At 44.8% G+C, this 27,500-nt stretch overlaps 1 protein-coding gene across 1 annotated transcript in view; it reads left to right on the top strand.

Moving 5' to 3' along the window:
- Positions 1-27,500, top strand: part of LOC149434988 (period circadian protein homolog 3-like) — a gene marked incomplete at its 3' end in the record, with an annotated part of 66,875 nt that overhangs the window by 19,181 nt on the left and 20,194 nt on the right. Inside the window, exons 2-6 of the mRNA XM_089663137.1 lie at positions 13,206-13,737; positions 16,361-16,512; positions 19,562-19,677; positions 21,827-22,028; positions 23,367-23,415. Of these exons, the coding sequence (XP_089519263.1) occupies positions 13,445-13,737; positions 16,361-16,512; positions 19,562-19,677; positions 21,827-22,028; positions 23,367-23,415 (812 nt within the window). The remainder of the gene's footprint in view (positions 1-13,205; positions 13,738-16,360; positions 16,513-19,561; positions 19,678-21,826; positions 22,029-23,366; positions 23,416-27,500) is intronic.

The raw sequence follows: 27,500 nt of genomic DNA, 5'->3' as shown, positions 1-27,500 counted from the left end.
AGAGGTCTGAGGTGTGAATGGTCCTTAACATATCTTTTGTTTCCAAGGGTGGGAGAGGTCTGAGGTGTGAATGGTCATTAACATATCTTTTGTTTCTAAGGGTGGGAGAGGTCTAAGGTGTGAATGGTCATTAACCTATCTTTTGTTTCCAAGGGTGGGAGAGGTCTGAGGTGTGAATTGGTCATTACAATGTGTGACAAGCTTGGTAGGAACATCCTGTGTTCAGTGTTTTGTCCATTTCAGTACCTTGAAAACACTTTGCATGCATTTTTCACGATGATAGAAGCTTCTGGACAGCATCTGGGACTGGAAGAGTTAAAAAATTCAAATTTGAAACGCTGATAAAATCGACATCTGAACGCAATTTTGTTGCGTTACAATTTTCACCTTTAACAGGAGGAAAGGGGAAATCTTCCGGGGAAGTCATGTGTTTTCTGTGATGGTTGTCAAATGTGGGATTTAACACAGCGCTGTTGTGTTCTGCTGCTGGGGAAACTTTCCTGCCGGCAGAATGCAATGATCGCTGCTGGCAGCTTTAACCACAGCAGTAATCAAATTAAAAAAAATGGTTCTAAGGTTTGACTTCAATACATTTCATGTTTTTTTAATGTATTTCTCAGATGTTTCTTATGCATTTCACTTTTTTTATGCATTTCGCGTTTTTTTGTTTTTTTTAGCGCATTACACTTTTTTTGGGCATTCCGCGTTTTTAGGCATTTCACATTTTTTTAATGCATTTCGCGGGTGTTTTTATGCATTTCACATTTTAATTTTTTTATGCATTTCGCGGTTGTTTTTTTTTTTTTTTTTTTTTTAGCGCATTACACTTCTTTTAGGCGTTTTTTAACTCTTCCATGTCCAGATGCTGTCCGGAGTCTTTTTTTTTTTCATCATCAGAAATGCATGCAAAGCGTTTTCCATGTATTCAAAGTGCAGTCAGTTCCAGGTTTTGCGTGAAAGAAACAATGGTAGAACGCGCCGCATTATACTCATGATGGGATCCATAGTGACAACCAGAAAAGACAGGAAATCTCCACACATACTGCTCTCTCTGCTACTGCTCTCTCTATTCCTCTCAAAATGTCTGAAATAGTTAATTATTTACTGTTTTTCAGTGCATTCTGGGCATTTTTGGAAGGTTATCCTTTAACCCCCCTGGCGGTATTCCCGAGTGTAGCTCGGGGTAAAGTTTCAGCACCACAAGCGGTGACCCCCCCCGAGCTACACTTGGGAATACACTGCAGCGTTGCTCCGGGATCCCTCGATCACTTACCTTGTCCTGCACTCCCGCGATGTCCCTCCTGCAGGGTCCCCGGCAATGTCCTCCGGCCGATGCCGGCATCCGTCTTCCGGGTTCCGTTCCCTGCGACGTACGGGGGGACGGAACGGGCGGGAAATTTGAAAATTGTAAAAGTGACATTCACTCAATACACTAAAATCACAGAGTATAACATTCCTGTATCAAACCATTTCACATACATTGTGTCCCGAGTGCTTTGTCCGGCGCCCTGCCTGCATTTTTACTGTTCTTTCTGCCTGGAAACTGAGAAACGTCCATGGCGTCCAAAAAGCGTCCCTTTAGGTCAAAAGTGGTTTTAGACCGGCTAGAGAACAGCGATAGTAAATCAGAACCACTTGCAGAATTGAGTGATAATGATTGGTGGGGGAAATTCCTCATCAGACACTGAAAACGATTCTGCGACCGAGCTCAGCGATGTGCGAACTTGGCGCTATATTTCACATTTCAGTGTTTTTGGTTTGATTATATTATTGAAATAAATTTATTATTATTATATTATTTTTTATGATTATTTATTAAATTATAATTTATGATTTTGTGTTTCAAATTTTATCCTCCCCGGGATGTTTACTAGACTCTTGTTCGGACAGATTTCAGTGAGTTATTCCTAAAAATTACAGGCCTACAATAAAAAAACGACATATTTCCATGAAAAAAAATATACCGCTTTGAGCACAGAAATATGGACATAATCAGACCGCTAGGGAGGTTAAAAACGCAGTATGCAAACGCGGCTAAACTGACGTTTTTTAACCTACGTTTTCCAGCAGTTTCCATCGTCAGATGTGTCCCATGTACATGGAGCCTTATGCAGGCCATAGACGGTTCGTTTATCGGACGATTTTTCGTCCGGAAGAATAACCGGCTGATTTTCGCACTGTTAGTGGGGCAATGGCATCGGCCGCTTTTCGCGGGTCCTCCTCATTTCGTTTATCGGTCGTGTTGAAAAATTTGTTATAAACGGCCGTTTTTTTAAACCTACGTTTTCCAGCAGTCAGTTTCCATCGTTCAGAAGAGTTTACCAAACGTCCCGTGTACATGAGCCCTTGGCCGTCACGCACACGGGATGCTTTGATCGTGCTGGTAACGTTAGCTGTGTAAAGTTACATTAAAAATGTGAGTTTTTCCGTTTATTTTAGTGTTTTTGCATTAGTGTTTAGCAGAGGTTTCTGCGTTTTTTTAGCTTTTTTTTTTTTTTTTTTAACAAAAAAAAATTTTTTTTTTAACACAAAAAGTTTTTTTGAATTTTTTGGTCATAAAACCATCCAAAACCACTGGTTTGCGGCGTTTTGCCACTTTGCAGCGTTTTTACAGCTATACAACTCCTCTAGAAACCCACTAGTCCTGGGGTTTTTTTTTTCCAGCCAAAAAACATTGATTCCATGCTGGGGGGTTAACTGGCTGTAGAAAAAAACATTAAAAGCCAAAAACAGCCGCTGTAAAAATATCCGTTGTGCCTGAAGACTTGTACAATAGTAATAATAATAATAATAATAAAAAAAAACAATGTTCTCATTAAAAGACCTTCCAGCATTCTCGGATTGTTTTCTTGCAGGGGGTGTATTATGTGTTGTACGTTTTATTCCTTCCTTGTTGTGAAACGTGACCTGCATGTGTTTACCGCCTTGTTCTCAGTACTCGATGAACTTGTGTGTCACCTCCAGGCTGCTCGGTCACATGGAGCGCAGTGTGCTCTGTCGGTACAGTGTGTAGAACATCCGTCTGGCTCACACTTTCCTGTACAGTATGTTCAGCCACAGGGTGTGTCAGAAGTCGGAAATTATTATCTGTACTGTATGTGCTCAGGAAGGCATCTAGTACAGTACTGATGGATGATGTAATCTAATTGGCTTCTATATTTTTTTTTTTTTTTTTTACATTTTTTTTTTTCAATTTAAAAAAAATTTTTTTTTTAATTTAAAAAAAGTATTTTAATTTAATTTTTTTTTAATTTAAAAAAAGTATTTTAATTTAATTTTTTTTTAATTTAAAAAAAGTATTTTAATTTAATTTTTTTTAATTTAAAAAAAGTATTTTAATTTAATTTTTTTTTAATTTAAAAAAAGTATTTTAATTAAATTTTTTTTTAATTTAAAAAAAGTATTTTAATTTAATTTTTTTTTAATTTAAAAAAAAGTATTTTAATTTCATTTTTTTTAATTTAAAAAAAGTATTTTAATTTCATTTTTTTTAATTTAAAAAAAGTATTTTAATTTAATTTTTTTTTAATTTAAAAAAAGTATTTTAATTAAATTTTTTTTTAATTTAAAAAAAGTATTTTAATTTAATTTTTTTTTAATTAAAAAAAAAGTATTTTAATTTCATTTTTTTTAATTTAAAAAAAGTATTTTAATTGAAATTTTTTTAAGTAAAAATATTTTTTTGTTTAAATTTTTTTTTTTCAATTTAAAAAGAATTTTTTTTTTAATTTAAAAAAAAGTTTTTTAATTTAAATTTTTTTAATTAAAAATATTTTTTTGTTTAAATTTTTTTTTTCAATTTAAAAAAAAAAAAAATTTAATTTAAAAAAAGTATTTTAATTTAAATTTTTTTAATTAAAAATATTTTTTTATTTCAATTTTTTTTTTTTTTTTTTACTATCCCTCTTGATGTCTCATTGCTCTGGAAATGCTTTGCCGCAGCTTCTCCGTGTTTGTATCCCAGCAGAAATGGTCATTATTTCCCTACAAACATGATATTCACGGCTCCCCTTGCTTTCGTTCTCCCACACACGTCGCTTTGCTGCTGTTTCGCATTGCTTTCATGGAACACATGCAGAGAGGGGAAAATACGACGATGGCGCTCGGCCTACGTGTGGCGTTTCGAAATTGCTGCAAATGAATGCTCACCTATTTATTAAATAAAGAATCATTCAGAAAGCGGATCCTTTTTAGACGTTTAATAATGGCAAAATGATCTTCATTAGGCTTTGTTAGATTTGTTTGTTTTTTTTGTCTCCGCTAGACGTTGACGTCATCGTGCTGCCATTAGAGATGATGGCCTGGCCTCAGAAAGAAAGCGAGGTTTTATATCAGACGTTTGTGTAACCCGGCATTGTGCGACCCGCATGGTAGCGTCAGAGAACAAGGAAGGGGGGCGGGAACTAAGTGTAGGAAAATACAAATCTATAATGTGCTGAAAGATTGGCAGCTCGCATGTGACAGCTAATTATACTTGGCCGTCAGTGGGGCCTCTGCTGGAGAACTTCAGGACTGCAGGGTACCACAGTCCAGACTAGGGGTCTCCAAACTTACTGAAATGTTCTTCAGACTTTAGGGTGGCTGGACTGTGGCCAGTGGGAGTGGAAATTTTCCTCACATTTGGCATTAGGGGGAGGAATACTGGCCAATCGTTGGGAGGAATACTGGCCAATCATTGGGAGGAATACTGGCCAATCGTTGGGAGGGATACTGGCCAATCATTGGGAGGAATACTGGCCAGTCATTGGGAGGAATACTGGCCAATCGTTGGGAGGAATACTGGCCAATCGTTGGGAGGAATACTGGCCAATCGTTGGGAGGAATACTGGCCAATCATTGGGAGGAATACTGCCCCGTCATTGAGGGGAATACTGGCCAGTCATTGGGAGGAATACTGGCCAGTCATTGGGAGGAATACTGGCCAATCATTGGGAGGAATACTGCCCCGTCATTGAGGGGAATAGCGCCCCGTCATTGGTGTCCTTGGATGAAACGGTGCCCCATTGTTGGTGTCAGTTGGCAGACTAGTGTGCCGTATCAGTGGGGAAATAGAGCACCAAGGGCCAGATAAAGGCAAGCAAAGGGTCACATCCAGCCCTCATGGCTGCAGTTTTGAGACCACTGGTCCAGGCAGAAACACTCTGTTGGTCAGCTTGATAAACCTGTTGGGCCGAGAAGACACCTGAGGGCGCCAAACTAAGTGCATCGGTAGACCGTATCGATAAGTGCATGTAAATGGGCAACACACCCAGGAAGAGGAAATGGTTCTGGTTGGCGGTTGGCTCATGCGTAGGCGGCTTGGAGTCCCATCCACAAACTTGCAGCCTTGGCAATACAGATTACCTGATGTAGGAAGATGGCTTCTGAGGCGCTCTGGAGAGCAGAGCGGTCCCGATGTGATCTCAGCAGACCGTCAGAGGGCGGGGCTACGCGTTTTGATGTCGCCCAGCCTCTTTCTAGCCCTTCGTTCAAGGGATTGGAAAAAGAAGTTGATTGGCCTCAAAACGCGTAGCCCCGCCCTCTGATGTTCTGCTGACATCACCTTAGGTCCGCACCTTAGGTCCGGATGTGATCTCAGCAGAACATCCGAGGGCGGGGCTACACATTTCAAGGCCGCCCAAGGGCTTGAAAAAGAAGTTGTTTGGCCTCAAAACGCGTAGCCCCGCCCTCTGATGTTCTGCTGACATCACCTTAGGTCCGCTCTTCTCGTCACGAAGCCTTCTGCTGCCATCTTCCTGTACTCTGGGCTGGTCCCTGACCCGACATTTGGACCATACATGTCCGTAGCCGAATAGCCAGATCCAAAATGTTACAGTTGTCCTCAGGATTGCAATCTTCCGGTGGGGACACACGTTGGGCCCTTTGCACACGGGGCTTCCTAGGCGCAGTGTGTTCCTCTCGGCAATTTAGTGCACCTGAGAGAGGAGTGCAGCGTCAAGCCCCTCCGCCTGTAAAAGTCTATGGCAGCTGGACTGGGCTACACGCTGCGCTGGGTGGTACCTGATTTTAGGGCCCTAGGCGTTCAGGGACCACACTCGGTCCTTTGTAAACAAAGCTCACCCTGTAAAAGAAGACTGCGTACACATGAATTAGCAATGGCCGACGTGCTTGAACCCTGCAATATGCCGTTTTTCCTATTGCTGCAGATATTCTACACTGCCAGGGGGGTAAATGCCGCTCCTCCTGCCGCTCGCTGTGGCCCCTGCAGTACTTACTGTTCATCTACAGCATGGGCATCAGTTACAAATGGCCGGTGCGTACTTTAATTTGCTCTAAATAACTTACTATGGTTGTAAACACTCACGTATACCCAGAAAAGTGACTGGCCTCAGGTGATGCACAGATAAACCCTCCTACATAAGTTGTACCTGGTTATCTGCAGTCTTCTCTTCGTCCATTCAAAGTATAACATTTTATACAGCTTGTCTGAACTTTCAGAATACATGGGGCGGGGAGCTGAAGTTACACTCCGCAGAGCTCAGCGAGAGCTGATTGGAGGGAAGGGACACACCCCCCCCCCCTCCACACCGCACGCAGGAACAGAGCTGAGGCTGTCAATTACAGTCTGTGTGCTGGAGCTCCCTCCCCTGTCACCATTTTTCTGTTGGTGTCAGAGAGACTTGTATGACGGTATTCATGCTGGTCGCAGAGTAACAGTAGGAGACAGAAATGACACTCGGTGCTCTGGATTGAGTCGAGTACACACTATAGAGGGATAGGCTTGGTTCATGTTACATGTCTGAGGTTTACAGACGCTTTAATATTTATAAGGTTTTGTTTTTAAAAAAAGTTGTGCGCCAGGTGTTTTTTTTATTTTGTTTTTTGGGGGGGGTTGTTTTTTTTGGATTTTGTTTTGGGGTTTTTTGGGAGTTTTTTGTTTTTGATTTTTTTGTTTTTTGTTTTCTTGTTGGTTTGTTTTGGGGTTTTTTTCACAGGCTGTGTGCTGGAGCTCCCTCCCCTGTCACCATTTTTCTGTTGGTGTCAGAGAAACTTTTAAGATGTTATTCATGCTGGTAGCAGAGTAACAAAGCAGCAGACTGAAATGACACTCAGTGTTCTGGATTGAGTCGAGTACACACTATAGAGAGGTGTGCTTTGTTCATGTTACATATCTGAGGTTTACAGCCGCTTTAATATTTATAATGTTTTGTTTTTTAAAAAAGTTGTGCGCCAGGTGTTTATTGTTTTTGTGCTTTTTTTTTGTGTGTTTTTTGGGGGGGGGGGGGGGGGGTTTACACACTATAGAGGGATATGCTTGGTTCATATTACATTTCTGAGGTTTACAACCACTTTAATATTACTAAGTGTTTTGTTCTGAAAAAAAGTTGTGTGCCGGGTGTTTTTTTTTGTTTTTTTGTTTTTTTTTTGTGTTTTTTGGTTATGTTTTTGCTTTGGGTTTTTTTTTGTTGCTTTTTGTTTTGTTTTTTTGTTGTTGTTTTGGCTTTGCTTTGTTTTTTTTCACAGCCTGTGTGCTGGAGCTCCCTCCCCTGTCACCATTTTTCAGTTGGTGTCAGAGAAACTTGTAAGACGGTATTCATGCTGGTAGCAGAGTAACAAAGCAGCAGACAGAAATGACACGCCGTGCTCTGGATTGAGTCAAGTACACACTATAGAGGGATATGCTTGATTCATATTACATGTCTGAGGTTTACAACCGCTTTAATATTACTAAGTGTTTTGTTTTTTAAAAAAGTTGTGTGCCAGGTGTTTTTTTTTGTTTTGTTTTTCTTTTTTGTTTTGTGTTTGTTTTTGTTTTTAGTTGGTTGTTATGTGGTTTTTGTTTTTTGTTTTATTTTGGTTTTGTGGTTTTTGTTTTGTTTTGGTTTTTTGTTTGTTTTGGTTTTGGTTTTTTGTTTTGGTTTTGTTTTGGTTTTTTTGTTTGTTTTGGTTTTTTGTTTTGGTTTTGTTTTGTTTTTTTTTTGTTTTGTGGGTTTTTTGTTTTGTGGTCTTTGTCTTGTGATTTTTTTTATTTTTATTTTTTTGTTTTGGTTTTGTGGGGTTTTTTTTGTTTTGTTTTTTTTTTTTTTTGTTTGTTTTTGTTTTGGTTTTTTGTTTTGGTTTTGTTTTGTGATTTTTTTGGTTTTGTTTTGTGATTTTTGTTTTGGTTTTTTTTTTTTGTTTTGTGGGTTTTTTGTTTTGTGGTCTTTGTCTTGTGATTTTTTTTATTTTTTTGTTTTTGTTTTGGTCTTTTTTCTTCTAACATTGCACTCCTTCTACCACTGCCCTGTATTAGCCGCGTGCTGTCCATTCCGTTTTTGTTTTTAGTTGGTTTTTTTGTTTTGGTTTTGTGGTTTTTGTTTTGTTTTGGATTTTTTTTGTTTGTTTTTGTTTTGGTTTTTTTTTTGTTTTGTGGGTTTTTTGTTTTGTGGTCTTTGTCTTGTGATTTTTTTTATTTTTATTTTTTTGTTTTGGTTTTTGTTTTGGGTTTTTTTTTTGTTTTTGTTTTTTTTTTGTTTTGGTTTTGTTTTGTGATTTTTGTTTTGGTTTTGTTTTTTTTGTTTTGTGGGTTTTTTGTTTTGTGGTCTTTGTCTTGTGATTTTTTTTATTTTTATTTTTTTGTTTTGGTTTTTGTTTTGTTTTGGGTTTTTTTTTTTGTTTTGTGATTTTTGTTTTGTTTTTGTTTTTTTTGTTTTGTGGGTTTTTTGTTTTGTGGTCTTTGTCTTGTGATTTTTTTTATTTTTTTGTTTTGGTTTTTGTTTTGTTTTGGGTTTTTTTTTTGTTTTGTGATTTTTGTTTTGTGGGTTTTTTGTTTTGTGGTCTTTGTCTTGTGATTTTTTTTATTTTTTGTTTTTTTTTTTTTCTTCTAACATTGCGCTCCTTCTACCACTGCCCTGTATTAGCCGTGTGCTGTCCATTCCGCAGCAGGTCGCCTAGATGGCGTAGTTGAACGACTGTCATGGGATACCCCGGCGCCATCCCCGCACGCGGGCGTACAGTTGCCGGATACGCCTCATTCATCATCTCCTTTTCATTGTACATCAGAAGGGTGGTAATGCCATGTAAGCAGTTTATTATGAGCAGCAAAGCTCGGGGCAGAGTAAAGCCACATCTGCGTCTGCTAATCGTGATCCTCTGGAGCTCAGTGTCAGTAATCGTTTCCTGCGCAGGTTGGATGCGGGGAATATTCTTACATAATAGAAGGGAGGGGGGGGGGGAGCCAGGACCTCCTCTATGAATGACTCTAAGCTGCCGCAGATGTCTCCTGTACAGGCAGGTCACTCGGTTCACTCCGAGATGGAGATGTGAATGGACAGAGAACTCCACGGAGCTGCTGACGAGAGCAACCTGCCGGCCACCGGAGAAAACTTTCCTAAACTTGGCATGAATGGGAAACGTGGGGGGGGGGGGGGGGGTACAGGAAACACCGACACAACCATTATCAGTTTAAGATATTCCTTAAAGGATAACTCCACTTTCGTGGGAAAGAAAAATAGCAAATAAAAAAAAAAAATATGACCTTTTCCTTATCAATCTGCAGCTGCTGTTATTTTCTGTAAAATGCAATATGGCCGCCTGGAGGAGTTCACAGATGATATACAAAACGCTCGCTGACATTCCCAGAAATTTTGCCGCAAAAAATATCCTTTTTGGCGCGATATTCCCAAAGGGAAATCATGTCTGAAGGGGTGCAGACCCTGCCGCTTTCCTCAGTAGAACCCTGCAGGTGCTGATTGATAATTAGGAAACCACGCCCATTCACATTCAGGCTAGGTTCACATCTGTGCGGGTGGTGCCGCTGCGGATCCGCACGAAAATCCCCGCACACAGGAATGCGGGACCCGCGGGCGGGCGCCATTAGTTGTAATGGCACGCCGCCCGCACTGGAAAAACGCAACCGTACTGTGAATCTCGGCTGCGTTTTCAGAAGAAGTGCAGGGACTTCCCTGCGTGTCGCGGAGCACAGGAGTCCATTCAAATGAATGGGACCTCGTGCCCGCGCAAAACACAGCCCGCACGGCCATTCAAATGAATGTGCTCGCGCAAAACGCGGCCCGCACGGCCATTCGAATTTGACAGGTACCCGCCTCCCACTTCCAGTCCGATCGCCTAGGCCAGGGGTGGGCAAACTGCAGCTCTCCAGCTGTTGCAGGACTACAAGTTCCATCATGCCTCTGCAAGTCATAGCTGTAACTGTCAGTTTTGTAATCTTTGCAATGCCTCATGGGAAATGTAGTTCCACAACAGCTAGAGAGCCGCAGTTTGCCCACCCCTGGCCTAGGCGATCAGAAGAGGAAAGTGTCCTCCCTCCCTGTAGTCTTTTGGGACACGTGACAAGTCCCAGAAGACTACAGGACCATTCAGGAAGCGCAGCGCTTCTCGCACATGCTCAGTGGGTACCCGGCTGTGAAGCCTCAAGCTATCACAGCCGGGTGCCCACACTGAAGATGCCGGCCTCCTGGAATCCAGGACGGCCGGTGAAACGGGCCAGGTAAGTGGCTGTTTTTTAAAAGTCAGCAGCTACAGTTTTTATATTTTACATTTTTTTTTCCCACGAATTGAGATTTCTTTCGGTGGTATTTGATCGCCTCTGCGGTTTTTATTTTTTTGTGCTATAAGCAAAAAAAGACCGACTATTTTGAGGGAAAAAAACAAGATTTTGGACTTTTTTTTTTGTAAAAAAAAATACAAAAAACGAATTTTGTCATATATTTAGGCCAAAATGTATTCTGTTCCGTGTCTTTGCTAAAAAAAATAAATCCCAATACGTGTAAATTAATTCGTTTACATGAAAGTTGTAGCGTTTACAAATGGCGGTATATATACTGGGATTTCTTTTTTTCTACTAGTAATGATCGGCGATTAGCGACTTTTAGCGGGACTGCGGCCGGCATTATGACATTGGGGGGGGGGGACTATCTTTGTGTCAGTGACACCAATACAGTAATCAGTGCTGAAAAACAGCACAGGCACTGTACTAATGGCACTGGGGAGGAAGGGCCATCAAAATGTGAGGGGTGATCAAAGGGTTAACTGTGTGCTGGGAGTGTTTTCTTAGTGGGGGGTTTTGTGTGCTTCACTGTAAGCACACTGATCAGGATGGCTGTGCTGTCTAGTGTGCCCAAGCTAACAGGGAGGAAGACTGTTGGCAAACTAAACAGTCTTCCTCCCCGTCTGTGATTGTCGTTAATCACCGGGTGCCAGCGGGTAATCACCGGCCAGGACCCAGTGAGTGACATCCGCAGCCGCGAATGGTGGCACAGGTAGGATACGTGCACGGCTCACGAGCGCCTCCTACTTGGAAATGCGAAATCACGTATATATACATGATTTTGCGCACCCATGCTGCCCTGTAGCAGTATATCTTCTATTCGGCGGCGGGTAACAACTTCAGGAGATCTTTCTTTAAAGCTGAAGTCTACCCAGATAGAGAGGAAATATCAAGGACTTCCTTTGTCTTGTGGCTGTAACTAAATCTCCTTGCAGTGTAAGAGGAACCAATACCCTGGTGTACATTGTAGCTAATCCTATGCAAACCTATGCATGCTGCCTCCTGTCCCACTAACCAATGAGGTTCCTTCCTAATTAGAGAAGAGGAGAAGCGCCTCTAAGTGCAGTATAGGGAACTTTAATGGGTAACAAATGTACAACAACTCACATATAGCATGAATAAAGAAGGCTCCCGAAGATGGGAGAACGGCTGTGTCCGTGTTTTGACAGCCGCATCTGCGCTCAGAAAATCGTGGATGTAGGAGAGAAGCCGGCCGGCGTGTGAAGTCTCCTAAAGATGGCATCTGGAATGCACGTTGTGGCGCAACTTCGTCATCAACGTGATGTCGTACATGGACCAGCATGCATAGCGACGCGTTTCGGAGCATGCGCTAGACCTCTAAGGGCGGAAGCGCGCTCCCTTATCTTGAAGAGCTTGATAAGGAGATGTAGGAGAGAAGCCAGCCGGCATGTGAAATCTCCTAAAGATGGCGTCTGGAACGCACGTTGTGGCAAGACTTCGGCATCAACGTGATGACGTACATAGACCAGCATGCATAACTGCTCGTTTCGGAGCATGCGCTAGACCTCTAAGGGCGGAAGCGTGCTCCCTTATCTTGAAGAGCTTGATAAGGAGATGGATGTAGGAGAGAAGCCGGCCTGCGTGTGAAATTCCTAAAGATGGCATCTGGGATGCACGTTGTGGCACGATTTCGGCATCAACGTGATGACGTACATGGACCAGCATGCATAGCGACACATTTCGGAGCCTGCGCTAGACCTCTAAGGGCTGAAGAGCTTGATAAGGGAGTGCGCCATCTTTAGGAGACTTCACACGCTGGCCGGCTTCTCTCCTACATCCATCTCCTTATCAAGCTGTTCAAGATAAGGGAGCACGCTTCCACCCTTAGAGGTCTAGCGCAGGCTCCGAAATGTGTCGCTATGCATGCTGGTCTATGTACGTCATCACGTTGATGCCGAAGTCGCGCCACAACGTGCATTCCAGACGCCATCTTTAGGAGACTTCACACGCCGGCCGGCTTCTCTCCTACATCCATCTCCTTATCAAGCTGTTCAAGATAAGGGAGCACGCTTCCACCCTTAGAGGTCTAGCGCAGGCTCCGAAATGTGTCGCTATGCATGCTGGTCTATGTACGTCATCACGTTGATGCCGAAGTCGCGCCACAACGTACGTTCCAGACGCCATCTTTAGGAGACTTCACACGCCGGCCGGCTTCTCTCCTACATCCACGATCTTCTGAGCGCAGATGCGGCTGTCAAAGCACGGACGCAGCCGTTCTCCCATCTTCGGGAGCCTTCTTTATTCATGCTATATGTGAGTTGTTGTACATTTGTTACCCATTAAGGTTCCCTATACTGCACTTAGAGGCGCTTCTTCTCTTCTCTAATTTACAGTTCTGCTAATACCATTATAGGAGGCTTGCCCATGTGCTATATGGACTTTTTGTGGTCCTGCAATGGACTTCATGGACACTTTTTCATTATTTCTAATAGCACGGTGGCAGCTTTTTGCGCTGATTGTTCTCTATTTGAGGTTCCTTTCTAATGGCTACTGAAGAATACCAACAGATAATGGAACTGCTGTGGCCTCTGTAAATGGGGCCAAGTCATTGTCTCTGGGTGTTGTGTTGTACACATTTTGGCCCCTCTACTTCCTTTTAAATCCTAATATGTAACATTTATGGCAGGAAGTATCATTTATTATATATGAAATTTTATACATTATCGGCTGTTTTTGTTTTTTTTCTCCTTTATAGGTAGTAAGCAGCTGTTCTGTGAACATTTGCGTTAGTGTGCCGCTGGTGCGCACAAATGCCACAAACGTTGAGTTCTCTTTGGAATCGTTCTTCACCATCTGGGATCTGTGAACAACCAGAAGCTCCTGTACTAAGGTGAACCGCCTTCAGGATCATCCCACCAACACGACCATCTTGCCCCCCCCATTCCCCGCACAGTATTAGAGGCCATGTTAAGCTTGTAACTCGTCACCGCTATCATGAGTGCAAAGCCACAGGAGGAAGGCTTGATCCAAAACAGTGAGGACTGGTCAGCAGCGGCAAGGACGGAGGAGGAAACCCCTCTGGAAAAGACATTTAACTGTGAAACGCCCGAGGAACACAACTCTGAGCACCATGATGACATGGAGATGCACTCCAACGGCTCAAATGGCAATGACTTCAGCGGTCATGGCCATGAGTCTAGTGGAACCGATTCCCACGGCAAAGAACCCAGGAGATCAAACTGTACTTTCCGGAGGCCCAGCAAGTCCATCGGCAGCAGCAATAACAGGTAATGCTTTCATTGGTGCATTTTAGTTGAAAGAAATTTTATATTTTTGATCTGCTATGGCCACGTAAATGGTATCTGTTTTTGGGCACAGTGTCAGCTGGTGGACAAAATGAATTTATCGGGGCCAGTGTGAAGATGGCCCTTGCAGCAGTGGTCAGAATGTCACCCTTAGACAAGTTTGCTGCTGAGCCACCCAGAACCATGGAGGCACCACCAGATAGGAAGTCAACCAGGTGCAGATCAGGGAACCCCTAGCAAGCTCTGGAGGAACCCTAGGGTTCAACAGATCCTGGTGGAGAATGGATTATCTAGAGCAGTGGTTCCCAACCTGTGGGTCGCGACCCCTTTCGGGGTCAAACGACCCTTTCACAGGGGTCACCTAAGACCTTCAGAAAACACATATTTCCGATGGGTAAAGACCAGCTACTGTGTAGAAAGCAGCTGCTGTGTTGAAAGCAGCAGTATTGGAGGTAAAACGACACTTCATGAATTTTAATTACTGGGTAAATAATTTTATGGTTGGGGGTCACCACAACATGAGGAACTGTATTAAAGGGTCACGGCATTAGGAAGGTTGAGAACCAGTGATCTAGAGCATGCTTTCCACATTAACCAGAGAGCAAATGACATGCTGGTGTCATTGTCCTCTTAACCACCTCCTGTCCAGCAGTTGTATATAAACGGCCGGACGGTGGCAGTGTAGGGTCGGTTGGCCGTTTTATAAACGGCCCCCCCGCCCCCTGCTTGTGCGCGCTCCCTGGGAGCACGCAGCACCGCGATCTGGTGCCCGCCGTGTCTGGACACACCTCTTTGAGGTCCCGATCATGTGATCACTGATTGGCCAATCAGTAATCACATGCAGAGTAGTAAGCAAGATGTCACTTCTGACATCATTGCTTACTACGTGTGAAATCTGTGAATGATCACAGAGGTCACATGGTACAGGGCTATTCACAACAGCCTTGTACCTTGTGACAAGCTGTGACCAATCACAGCTCACACAGTAGTTCTCAATGGCTGCAACAATGCAGCCAGAGAGAAGGAGAAATGATTGCTTTTACAACCTTTATGGGTGTAAAAGCAATCGGTGTAAAAGAAAAAAAAAAAATCTTCATCACCCCCCACAAGTAGTACAGTGTCACCATGGTGACAATGTACTGCTAGGGTGACAGTATGTAAAAAAAAAAATTAAATATGTAAAAAAAAATGTTTAAAAATTATAATTTTTGGTTATAAACTAATTTGGGTTATTTTTTCTTTTACTAAAAAGATAACGGAATAAATTTTGGTCAAGATTTATGATGAAATATTATTTGCAAAATTTTATAAGAAAAACACTTTTTTTTCAAAATTTTTGGACTATTTCATTTATATAGCAAAAAAAATAAAAATCCCAGTGGTGAATAAATAACACCAAAATAAAGCTTTATCTGTCTCAAAAATGCTAAAAAATTCATATGGGTACAGTGTTGCATGACCGCGCAATTGTCATTCAAAGTGTGATAGTGCTGAAAGCTGAAAATTGGCCTGGACAGGAAGGGGGGTGAAAGTGTCCGGACTGGAAGGGGGGTGAAAGTGTCCGGAGAGGAAAGGGGTGAAAGTGTCCGGACAGGAAGGGGGTGAAAGTGTCCGGACAGGAAGGGGGGTGAAAGTGTCCGGAGAGGAAAGGGGTGAAAGTGTCCGGACAGGAAGGGGGTGAAAGTGTCCGGACAGGAAGGGGGTGAAAGTGTCCGGAGAGGAAGGGGGTGAAAGTGTCCGGACAGGAAGGGGGTGAAAGTGTCCGGAGAGGAAGGGGGTGAAAGTGTCCGGACTGGAAGGGGGGTGAAAGTGTCCGGACTGGAAGGGGGGTGAAAGTGTCCGGACTGGAAGGGGGGTGAAAGTGTCCGGACTGGAAGGGGGGTGAAAGTGTCCGGACTGGAAGGGGGGTGAAAGTGTCCGGACTGGAAGGGGGGTGAAAGTGTCCGGACTGGAAGGGGGGTGAAAGTGTCCGGACTGGAAGGGGGGTGAAAGTGTCCGGACTGGAAGTGGTTAAAGAGCATGGTGAATGCGCTCCATAGAAGCGACCTGGGAAACTTGGCTCACAGCAAACCTTGGGCTGTTATTGTAGGACTGGGGGGGAGTTGAGATTCTGATTTTGGGGATACAGGTAAAGGTCCCAGGTAATCATTTCCTCTACAATGTAAAAAAGGAAAAAATTGGGCGAATTTTCCACTTTAAAGAGCATCTGTGCTTTGCACTTGGAGGGTGCACACACTTTGTTTCGCTCTTCGGCTGCTAGGAGCGAAGAACGGGAATCTCGTGTAAGCTGCAGGTCATTGGTCGTGTCTAGGCCTGAGGCCTGTCTCCTCCATGTAACAAGAATTAAAATTGAAGAGCCACACCACTGCTAAGAGGTCCAGATACAACTTTATTCCATTAAAAGACTTTTCATGGAATACATTTGTATCTGGAGCTCTTAGCAGTGGTGTGGCTCTTCATTTTCAATTCTCATTATATCACACTACAAGCCAATGAGACTGTGGAGATCCTCTGGGGTGTAGAATCCACCTGCCCAAGAAATGTGAATTTCTGTGTAGCAAGAAATGAAACTGTTGACTTTTTTGTTTCTTTTTCCACCCCAAAGTGAACAAACGAACAAGACTCGCTCTCACAAAGAGCTGATGAGTATGGTGCAGGAAATGAAACGGCGCCTTCCTTCAGAAAAGATGAACCGCAACAAACCCAGCACGGTGGATGCGTTGAACTACGCCCTGAAATGTGTCCGGCAAGTGCAAGGTGAGAATAGCAAACTAGGATCGCCGTCCTAAAAGATTATTTGTGTTTATTTTTGGGGAATAAGGGATTCTTTGTGTTCTATTTCTCTTAACTAGTGGAATCTGGGCCAGGAACCCTAAAACTAGTGTTTGTGTATAACATGGCTTCAGTGAAGTGTCAATAAGCATGTGTTTACAATTAAAAACTGAGAGATGGAGTAGAAAGCATCACCAGCTCCTTTTTTGCCAAGCACAGTGAAGGAAATGCGTATTTGCTCCCCAGCTGATGCTGAATGTTCGCCCCTCACAAAGAAATGATCGGTCTAAAAATCGAATGTTCGGTGTATTGTAACACTGAGAGACAGAATAGCAACAACAAATTCAGCAGAAATGCGTCTAACAAATGATGACTGATCTGCATGTTCATGAGGGAAAGAAGGATTTGATCCCCTATCATTCAGCAGGATTTCTGGCTACCAGGTGTCTTTCATACAGGTAACAAGCTGAGATTAGAAGCAGTCTCTTGAAGGGAGTGCTGCTAATCTCATTTTGTTACCTGTATAAGAGACACCTGTCCACAGGAGCAATCAAACCATCAGATTCCAAACTCTCCACCATGGCAAAGACCAAAGAGCTGTCCAAGGATGTCAGGGACAAGATTGTAGACCTACACAAGGCTGGACTGGGCTACCAAACTATGGCCAAGCAGCTTGGTGAGAAGGTGACAACAGTTGGTGCAATCATTCGCAAATGGAAGAAACACAAAACAAGTGTCAGTCTCCCTAGGTCTGGTGCACCATGCAAGATCTCGCCTCGTGGAGTGTCAATGATCATGAGAACAGCGAGGAATCATCCCAGAACTACACGTGAGGATCTTGTCAATGATCTCCAGGCAGCTGGGACCACAGTCACCAAGAAAACAATTGGTAACACACTACGCCGACAAGGACTGAAATCCTGCAGTGCCCGCAAGGTCCCTCTTCTCAAGAAAGCACATGTCCAGCCCGTCTGAAGTCTGCCACTGAACATCTGAATGATGTAGAGGAGGACTGGTTGAAAGTGTTGTGGTCAGATGAGACCAAAATCCAGCTCTTTGGCATCAACTCAACTTGCCGTGTTTGGAGGAGGAGGAATGCTGCCTATGACCCCAAGAACACCATCCCAACTGTGAAACGTGGTGGTGGAAACATTCTGCTTTGGGGGTGTTTTTCTGCTAAGGGGACAGGACAACTGCACCGAATCAAAGGGATGATGGACGGGGCAATGTACCGTCAAATCTTGGGTGAGAACCTTCTTCCCTCAGCCAGGGCATTGAAAATGGGTCGTGGATGGGTGTTCCAGCATGACAATGACCCAAAACACACGGCCAAGGCAACAAAGGAGCGGCTCAAGAAGAAGCACATTAAGGTCCTGGAGTGGCCTAGCCAGTCTCCAGACCTTCATCCGATTGAAAATCTGTGGAGGGAGCTGAAAGTTCGAGTTGCCAAACGTCAGCCACCAAACCTTAATGCCTTGGAGAAGATCTGCCAAGAGGAGTGGGCCAAAATCCCTCCTGAGATGTGTGCAAACCTGGGGGCCAACTCCAGGAAACGTCTGACCTCTGTGATTGCCAACAAGGGATTGGCCACCAAGTACTAAGTCATGTTTTGTGAAGGGGATCAAATCCTTAATTCCCTCATAAACATGCAGATCAGTCATCATTTCTTAGACGCATTTCTGCTGAATTTGTTGTTGTATTCTGTCTCTCAGTGTTACAATACACCGAACATTCGATTTTTAGACCGATCATTTCTTTGTGAGGGGCGAACATTCAAAATCAGCAGGGGAGCAAATACGCATTTCCTTCACTGTACATTATGTTACCTAGCTTCTAGATTGGTGCATGTCTGAAGGGATCCTGAATTGGCTTGGTTGACTTTCTTCCCTTTATGCAGAGGTCAGCTTTTTTTTCATTACTTTTGGAAAAGGTCTCAGTAGGAGTTCTGAATGGTCGGTCCCCTTGATGACAATTCTCAAATTATGCAACTATATGGCCAAATTATTTCAGGTACTTATATAGCACCGTCAATTTACACAGCGCTTTACATATATACTGTACATTCACATCACTCCCTAACCCTCAAGGAGCGTACAATCTAAAGTGCCTAACTCAAATTCATACATACACATACTAGGGCCAATTTAGACAGGAACCAATTCAGCTATCAGCATGTCTTTGGAGTGTGGGAGGAAACTGACGCAAGCACAGGGAGAACGTGCAAACTCCAGGCAGGTGGTGCCATGGTTGGGATTTGAACTAACGGCCCGAGTACTGCCAGGCGGAAGTGCTAACTATTTAGCCACTGTGCTGCCCAAATGTTTGTCAACACCTGACCATCACCTATATGAGATTGTAGGGTATCCCATTACAAAATCATGTGCATTGATATGGAGCTGGCCTCCTCTTTGCAGCTCTAACATTCTTCACTCTTCAGGGACAGATTTCCAGAAGATTTTGGAGGGGGGCTGTGGGAATTTGTGCTCGTTCAACAAAAGGAACCTTTGTGAGGTCAGGTCCTGATGGATGAACTTACATGGTTTACAATAATTATTATTATTATACAGGATTTATGGCACCAACAGTTTGCTCAGCGCTTTACAATATAACGGGAGACAATACAGCAACAATGCAGTTCAATACAAGAGGGATAGGAGGGCCCGGCTCCTTGGAGCTTACAATCTAGGAGGGAGGGGCTAGTGGTACAAAAGGTAACTGCGGGGGATGGACTGGTAGGAGGAATAGAAGATTCCATTATTAGCCGAGGGCAGGGTAGGCTTCCCTGAAGAGATTGGTTTTCAGAGATCGCCTAAAAGTGAGCAGAGTAGGCGATCGTCTGATAAATTGGGGTAAAGAGTTCCAGAGGATGTGGGAAGCTCTGGAGAAGTCCTGGAGACGAGCATGGGTGGAGGAGACAAGGGAGCTAGAGAGTAGGAGGTCTTGCGAGGAGCGGAGAGTACTGTTTAGGTGGTATTTGGAGACAAGATCGGTGATGTAATTTGGGGCAATAATGTAATGTCGTCTTCTTCTCCAGCGAACAGCGCGTTTTTCCAGGTCCTCACTGACAGCGGAACGTCGCGTATGGATACCAATGTGCATACAATTGAAGATTTGGAAAAGATGACATCAGAGCATCCACCAAAAAACACGGTACGTGTCATAGAGGTTTATGCTGAGGACCTCATAGTCAAAAAGGAAGGAAACCGTTTTGTTGCCTATAAAGACCAAACCCATCCCTAGTTTTGTGTTTGGGAGAACCAGAAATCTTTGGCCATGAAGCTCTCGGATACAGAAAGGCTTCTCAGTTGATGCTAGCAGTTGCCATTTCTCTCTACCAAGTGAAATTCCTATTTAGTATCTGCTTTGCCTGTCTCCTGGAACTCGGAAGTCCAGAACTGACCACAACCCAACTTTGGTTCCCAACTGTGGTGAAACACGAGTTTATTAACCACTTCCAGTCTGGACACTTTCCCCCCCTTCCAGTCCGGACACCTTCACCCCCTTCCAGTCCGGACACCTTCACCCCCTTCCAGTCCGGACACCTTCACCCCCTTCCAGTCCGGACACCTTCACCCCCTTCCAGTCCGGACACCTTCACCCCCTTCCAGTCCGGACACCTTCACCCCCTTCCAGTCCGGACACCTTCACCCCCTTCCAGTCCGGACACCTTCACCCCCTTCCAGTCCGGACACCTTCACCCCCTTCCAGTCCGGACACCTTCACCCCCTTCCAGTCCGGACACCTTCACCCCCTTCCAGTCCGGACACCTTCACCCCCTTCCAGTCCGGACACCTTCACCCCCTTCCAGTCCGGACACCTTCACCCCCTTCCAGTCCGGACACCTTCACCCCCTTCCAGTCCGGACACTTTCCCCCCCTTCCAGTCCGGACACTTTCACCCCCTTCCAGTCCGGACACCTTCACCCCCTTCCAGTCCGGACACTTTCACCCCCTTCCAGTCCGGACACTTTCACCACCTTCCAGTCCGGACACCTTCACCCCCTTCCAGTCCGGACACCTTCACCCCCTTCCAGTCCGGACACTTTCCCCCCCTTCCAGTCCGGACACTTTCACCACCTTCCAGTCCGGACACTTTCACCCCCTTCCAGTCCGGACACTTTCCCCCCCTTCCAGTCCGGACACTTTCCCCCCCCTTCCAGTCCGGACACCTTCACCCCCTTCCAGTCCGGACACCTTCACCCCCTTCCAGTCCGGACACCTTCACCCCCTTCCAGTCCGGACACCTTCACCCCTTTCCAGTCCGGACACCTTCACCCCCTTCCAGTCCGGACACCTTCACCCCCTTCCAGTCCGGACACCTTCACCCCCTTCCAGTCCGGACACCTTCACCCCCTTCCAGTCCGGACACCTTCACCCCCTTCCAGTCCGGACACCTTCACCCCCTTCCAGTCCGGACACCTTCCCCCCCTTCCAGTCCGGACACCTTCCCCCCTTCCAGTCCGGACACCTTCCCCCCCTTCCAGTCCGGACACTTTCCCCCCCTTCCAGTCCGGACACTTTCCCCCCCTTCCAGTCCGGACACTTTCCCCCCCTTCCAGTCCGGACACTTTCCCCCCCTTCCAGTCCGGACACTTTCCCCCCCTTCCAGTCCGGACACTTTCCCCCCCTTCCAGTCCGGACACTTTCCCCCCCTTCCAGTCCGGACACTTTCCCCCCCTTCCAGTCCGGACACTTTCCCCCCCTTCCAGTCCGGACACTTTCCCCCCCTTCCAGTCCGGACACTTTCCCCCCCTTCCAGTCCGGACACTTTCCCCCCCTTCCTGCCCAGGCCAATTTTCAGCTTTCAGCGCTATCACACTTTGAATGACAATTGTGCGGTCATGCAACACTGTACCCATATGAATTTTTATGAAAGTGTCCGGACTGGAAGGGGGTAAAAGTATCCGGACTGGAAGGGGGGGTAAAAGCGTTCGGGACTGGAAGGGGGGGGGTAAAAGCGTTCGGGACTGGAAGGGGGGGTAAAAGCGTTCGGGACTGGAAGGGGGGGTAAAAGCGTTCGGGACTGGAAGGGGGGGTAAAAGCGTTCGGGACTGGAAGGGGGGGTAAAAGCGTTCGGGACTGGAAGGGGGGGTAAAAGCGTCCGGACTGGAAGTGATGCTTTTGACCTCCAGTTTTTTTCTCTTCAATGGAGAAGGGGTCAAGCTATGTGGATGCTCTTTTGATTACCAAAATACCTTCATCCCTGTGGGGAGATCACATTTTTTTGCTGATGTGAGATTTTTTTGTTGGAAACCTAGAATAAATATCATCATCATGTTCTTGTTCATCATCCTTTCCAGGATACATTTGTAATTGTGTTCTCGCTGACCTCTGGGAAGATGGTGTACATCTCGGAACAGGCTGCCTACATCCTAAATTGTAAGAAGAAGCTGTTGGACTCGTCGCGCTTTGCGGAGCTCCTGGCTCCTCAGGACGTCAGCGTCTTCTACAAACACACCACCCAGTCTCATCTTCTGCCTTGGAATGTTGGAGCAGAGACAGGTAAGGCCCCAGAGATGGACTTGTGACCTCTAGAACTGGGAGATATTGGACCACTTGTTGCTGGACTACTGTATTTTAAAAAAAGATTGAAATGATTTAACTTTACATAGTCCAAGGCCCGATTTACTTTATCTGTGGTCCCTAAGTAGAACAGATATATACATATATACTGGTACATTTATTATATAGTTCTAGAATGTGATAGACAATAACTGTTTTGCTCTCACTCATTGCCCTGGAACACAATCTTGTTTCAGAGCTGCAATGTAAAGGCCACTAAGTTATCCAAAAAAACAAAACCAGCACTCAAATCTTCATGCTGACTAGGAGTACTGTGACTGTCCTTCACTGAGGTTTAGCCCTTGGAAGATCGGGAAACCTTGGTACTGATGAAGAAAAGCAAAAACAGGGCGCACTCTCTTCATGCAATACCGTGGTGAAACACGAGTTTATTAAAATGCATACTCACAAACCAAAGGAGATTCAGAGACAAAGAGTCAGTGGTGATGGTCCCAAGTGATGGGAGATCCTTGATGAGGTATGCTGACGCGTTTCGGGAGACATGCTTCTTTCTTCTACGTCTCCCAAAACGCGTCATCCTACCTCATCAAGAGTCTCCTGTCACTTGGGACTGTCACGACTGACTCTGTCTCCGTTTTAATCTCCTGTGGTTTGTGAGTATGCACTTTTATGCATTTTAATAAACTCGTGTTTCACCACGGGGATGCACGAAGAGAGTAGGTATTTTTGTCTTGTCCATGTGGTGGAACTAGCCACCCAACACAGTCCCACCACATGCGGTGTGAACCAGCCCCTCTCAAAGCCTTGTAGGTGCGCGCGCACATCCTGTTGGAGCACGCGCGCATCCTGTAGGTGCGCGCCCGCATCCTGTAGGTGCGCGCCCGCATCCTGTAGGTGCGCGCCCGCATCCTGTAGGTGCGCGCCCGCATCCTGTAGGTGCGCGCCCGCATCCTGTAGGTGCGCGCCCTCATCCTGTAGGTGCGCGCCCGCATCCTGTAGGTGCGCGCCCGCATCCTGTAGGTGCGCGCCCGCATCCTGTAGGTGCGCGCCCGCATCCTGTAGGAGCGCGCCCGCATCCTGTAGGAGCGCGCCCGCATCCTGTAGGTGCGCGCCCACATCTTGTACCTGTGCATAAAATGCTTGATTTAAAGTAGATCTCAGAGCTAAGGAAAGGAAGAAAAAAACTGACCCCAGTTTTTATTAAATATCATATTGTGGGTAACTTTTTTTTTCCCATTCTTTGTTGTTTTTTGGGTTTTTTTTTTTTTTTTTTTAAAGAAGACATATTGAAATTGCCAACATTTTTTGTTTTTCCAGCTTCTCTTTATGAGTACACCCAAGTGAAGTCGTTTTTCTGTAGAATTAGGTAAGTGAGTGTTTTTGTTTGCAGTATCATGCATGTGTATGCTTTTATCTGTGTTGGTATTTTGTGTAGCAAACATATTGTTTTGCCTAGAGGAATACCCCGGTGTAACACACACAGGAGTTCTTCTTTTTAAATGCCTTTAGCAAACCTTTTCTATTCCTTACCCCTTATTGCCCTGAAAATATAAACCTGAAAATCTGATTTCTTTGGAAGCTGAGCCTTCAGCCACGTTGCCTCTCACATATGTTCACTCCCTGTGACCTGAGCTGTTTTTTAATGGTAAATGTTTTTAAATTTATGTTAAATGTGTGAAAATATTAACAGACAAAAGAAACGCAAAACAATTTAATATTTAATAGTTAAAAAAAATAGAAACAAAAAGAGAATCGGTTGGAAAATAACTGTTGAGGGGAGAAGTAGAAAAGGGAATTAGATCTGATCAGCGTAAACAAATGTTTAATAGGGGTTAAACAGAAATATTTTATTAAAAAAAAACAAACTTTTTTTTAACTTGTCAGGTTGCTAACGCTAGAATGTCTGGATGGTTGCTTCAACTGACATAATTTGCAGATCAAGCTCATCCTTTTTGATCTGCAGATGAATGAATAGAAAGATACAGATGTAACATTTATATTTGAATCTGAAAAAAGTGATCTTTATAAACACTGATTCAGTCTGATTTTTCGACAGCTGAAGCTGCTGACTTCTTTTCTGTGTATACCGTGATCCCGGCTTTGCTAAATCAAAGATGACAATTACTGTATACTCGCAGGGAGGGTCCCAGTGGCAGGGTAGAGAGACTGGAAATGCTACACATGCCCGGTCTACAGAATTGAACTATTTAAGCCTACCTCTGGGGATAAGAAAAATCCTCCCTTGCAGTGGGGCTGTCCCTGCACTTTAAGGGTTAAATGCTTGTTTACATCTAGTGTCCCTGAAAAAGGAGTTTTACTTGTCCAATCATCCGCTTCCCCAGTGGGCGGCGCTCTCTACTTTCCGACATTGGGCAGTCCCCTGGCACCCTGACCTCCAGTACAAGGTAAATTGACACTATATTGTACTTTATGGCACCGGGGGACCTGTGACTGCCGGAGCATAGAGGAGAAAAAGCTGTGGGGATGGGTCTAGCAGCACGGAGGGAGCCTGCTGGAGCGGAGGATCAGGTTAGTAAATGTACAGATACCCTAGACCTAAACAAACACTTAAAGTGGTTATAAAGACTGAAGGTTTTTTATTTTCATGAACATAAAAAAAAAACCTTCCTTTGTTGTGCAGCAACCCCCACCCCTGGAGCATAGAGGAGAAAAAGCTGTGGGGATGGGTCTAGCAGCACAGGGGGGAGCCTGCTGGAGCAGAGGATCATGTTAGTAAAAGTACAGGTACCCTAGAGCTAAACGAACACTTAAAGTGGTTATAAAGCCTAAAGGTTTTTTTATTTTCATGAACATAAAAAAAACCTTCCTTCATTGTGCAAGGCTCCCTCCCCCCCCCCCCCTTATACTCGAGCCTGATCCTGATCCAGCGATGCGATGTGCACAAGAGCAGAAGCTCTCTCGGTTCTCTGCCTCCTCATTGGCCGAGACTCAGCAGCAGGAGCCATTGGCACCCACTGCTGCCAATCACAGCCAGTGAGGAGGGAGCCAGGGCCGAAATGCTTTCCGTGTGTCTCATAGGAGTGAGCACGCAGGATTGCCCCCAAAGCAAGCAGCTTGCTATGAGAGCACTCAGCAGGAGGGGAAGGGGCCAGCAGCGCTGGTGGGGACTTTCAAAGAGGAGGTTTGGGGTTTCTCTTTGCAAAGCCATTGCACAGAGCAGGTAAGTATGACATGTTTGTAAAAGTTCAGTTTTTTTCCTTCTTTTTTTTAAAATACCAAACACTTTAATGCTTGTGGGAGTTGCAAGGGAGGATTTTTGCAAGGCATTGGACTTGCCGTTGTCACCCTGAAACAGGAAGTTCTGTTAATGGCAGGATCTCCAGGTAAGTTATTTTTCAAGAGATTCACGATAAAAAAAAGCTGTTTGCTTGAGAAAACCGTATACTGTGATGTATAATGACAAATATACCGAACAATTGATTTAAGATTTACGTATACTTTAGCAAAATAGTGTATGGACAGGAAAGGAGGAAATCCTTGTAAAGCAAGACGTGATTTGAATCCGTTGCAGGGACTGGGCAGCGCTGGGAGCTCAGATGCTGAGGGGTGTAAGAGGTTGACAACAGAAACGTATTAATTAGATGCTCAGGGGTTTATTTACTAAAGCTGGAGAGTCCAAAATCAGACTCCCTTCTGCATAGAAACCAATCAGCTTCCAGGTTTCATTGCCAAACCTTCATTGAACAAGCTGAGGTTAGAAGCTGATTGGTTTCTATGCAGAAGGGAGTCTGATTTTGGACTCTCCAGCTTTAGTAAATAAACCCCTCAGTGTCATTAAACCAACAAAACATTCGTTATCATTTGTAGCCTCACTTTCACTCTATATTTAATTTTATCCCTTTTTTTGGGGGCCAGATGGATATAAAAACCTTAACAAATAAAAAGTAATGGGGCTTTTAAAGCACCATACCATGTGAAAGTATAAAGATGCACAACACGAAAACACTAGATAAAAGAGAACATGTTTTATTGTAATTTTATAAAAAAAAAAACCAAAAAAACACATAAGTGGTAAGAGAGACCAATTGGTCAGCCAAAATAGACACATGCATAATAAAACAGAAAAAAACATAGTATAAATTTATAAGTAACAAAAAGGGGGGGGGGGGGAAGGCTCTGGCCCGGGACGCAAAGGCGTCACAAGCAAGAGTCTAAGGCTACGTTCACACTAGCGCTGTGTGCAGGCGGCAGAGAGGCGTTTGGGAAGCGTTTTTACCGCTTCCCAAACGCCTCTGCCAATTCTGCACATTACAGCACATGGTGCTGTTCTAACGGGAGCGTTTGCGTTGCGTCGCGGCAAAACGGACGCCTCTGGACAAGTCAGAAGGCGTTGAAGCCTCCTATTCTCGTCTATTGTGCCGCTCCGCAAACGCCCGCCGGCGTTTGCGGTGCGGTTGTGACGCGGTTGCGGGGCGTTTGCGGAGCGGTAACACCACTCAAACTGCATTATAGGCGTTTGTGGGGCATTATTAACGCTCGGCAAACGCCTAGCAACTGCCACTAAACCGCGCAAGCGGCGTTTGCGGAGCGTTAAAAAACGCTCTGCAAACGTCGGACCAACGCTTGCCAAACGCTATAGGGGCGTTTGGCAAGCGTTGGCAAAACAGCCAAGTGTGAACGAGCCCTAAGAGCCCCAACAATACCATCAGATACATAGATCCTCACTAGGCAAATGTATTTCCATAAAGTTGAATTATTGAGCCAGAAATTCGACGCGTTTCGTGGAATAAGACCCACTTCCTCAGGGAATTTAGGAAAACAAAATAATCATGGGGCCCGTGTCCTTGCCCACACTCAAAGAACACCCAAAAAAGCCTATAAGAAAGGTACCAGGGGCATTTCATGGGGCCCCCTACGGACCTCGGGCCCTCACGCAGTGCCTGAGTGCTCGAACGGTCAGTCCGCCTCTGGTCAGGAGATCCTTCTGCACTTCCCCAGAAGTTCAGGGAAACGCTGCAAGAGGGTTAAAAGGAAGGTCGCCTCTTGGAAAAACCGCAATTAAAACGATTCTCTGAAAAATCAAAGCCTATTGCAGATACAAAAATAATGTTTACAATTGTGTCAAACCATCAGCACAAACATGAAAGGATACGTTCACCTTTCTGAACATGTTACACCCGTGTTTAGTGTGTGACGCGTTCAACATGCACTCTCTACCCCCCCCCCTAATCTTTGTCCCGCTGTCACAATTTGAAAACAGCCTCGCTTGCAGTGCTAATCATTCACAGTTTCCTGTGAATGAGTAGAGTACAATTACCATTGCAGCTGATGGTTTGAAGTACTCAATGAACTACAAGGGTGCAGGTAAGTGCTCTCGTTGTTCATTGATCTTCCTGCTTTCGAGTAACTGCCTGCCTGTAGGAGGTACGGGCAGACAGCTATACTGAGAGTCTGCAGGATCCTGGCATTGCACCTACTTATCGTGGGTGC

Source organism: Staurois parvus, unplaced genomic scaffold (assembly GCF_062004578.1).
Source record: "Staurois parvus isolate SC_StPar_1 unplaced genomic scaffold, SC_StPar_1.0 ptg001631l, whole genome shotgun sequence".
NCBI lineage: Eukaryota > Metazoa > Chordata > Amphibia > Anura > Ranidae > Staurois > Staurois parvus.
This window is presented reverse-complemented; position numbering and strand designations above follow the sequence as displayed.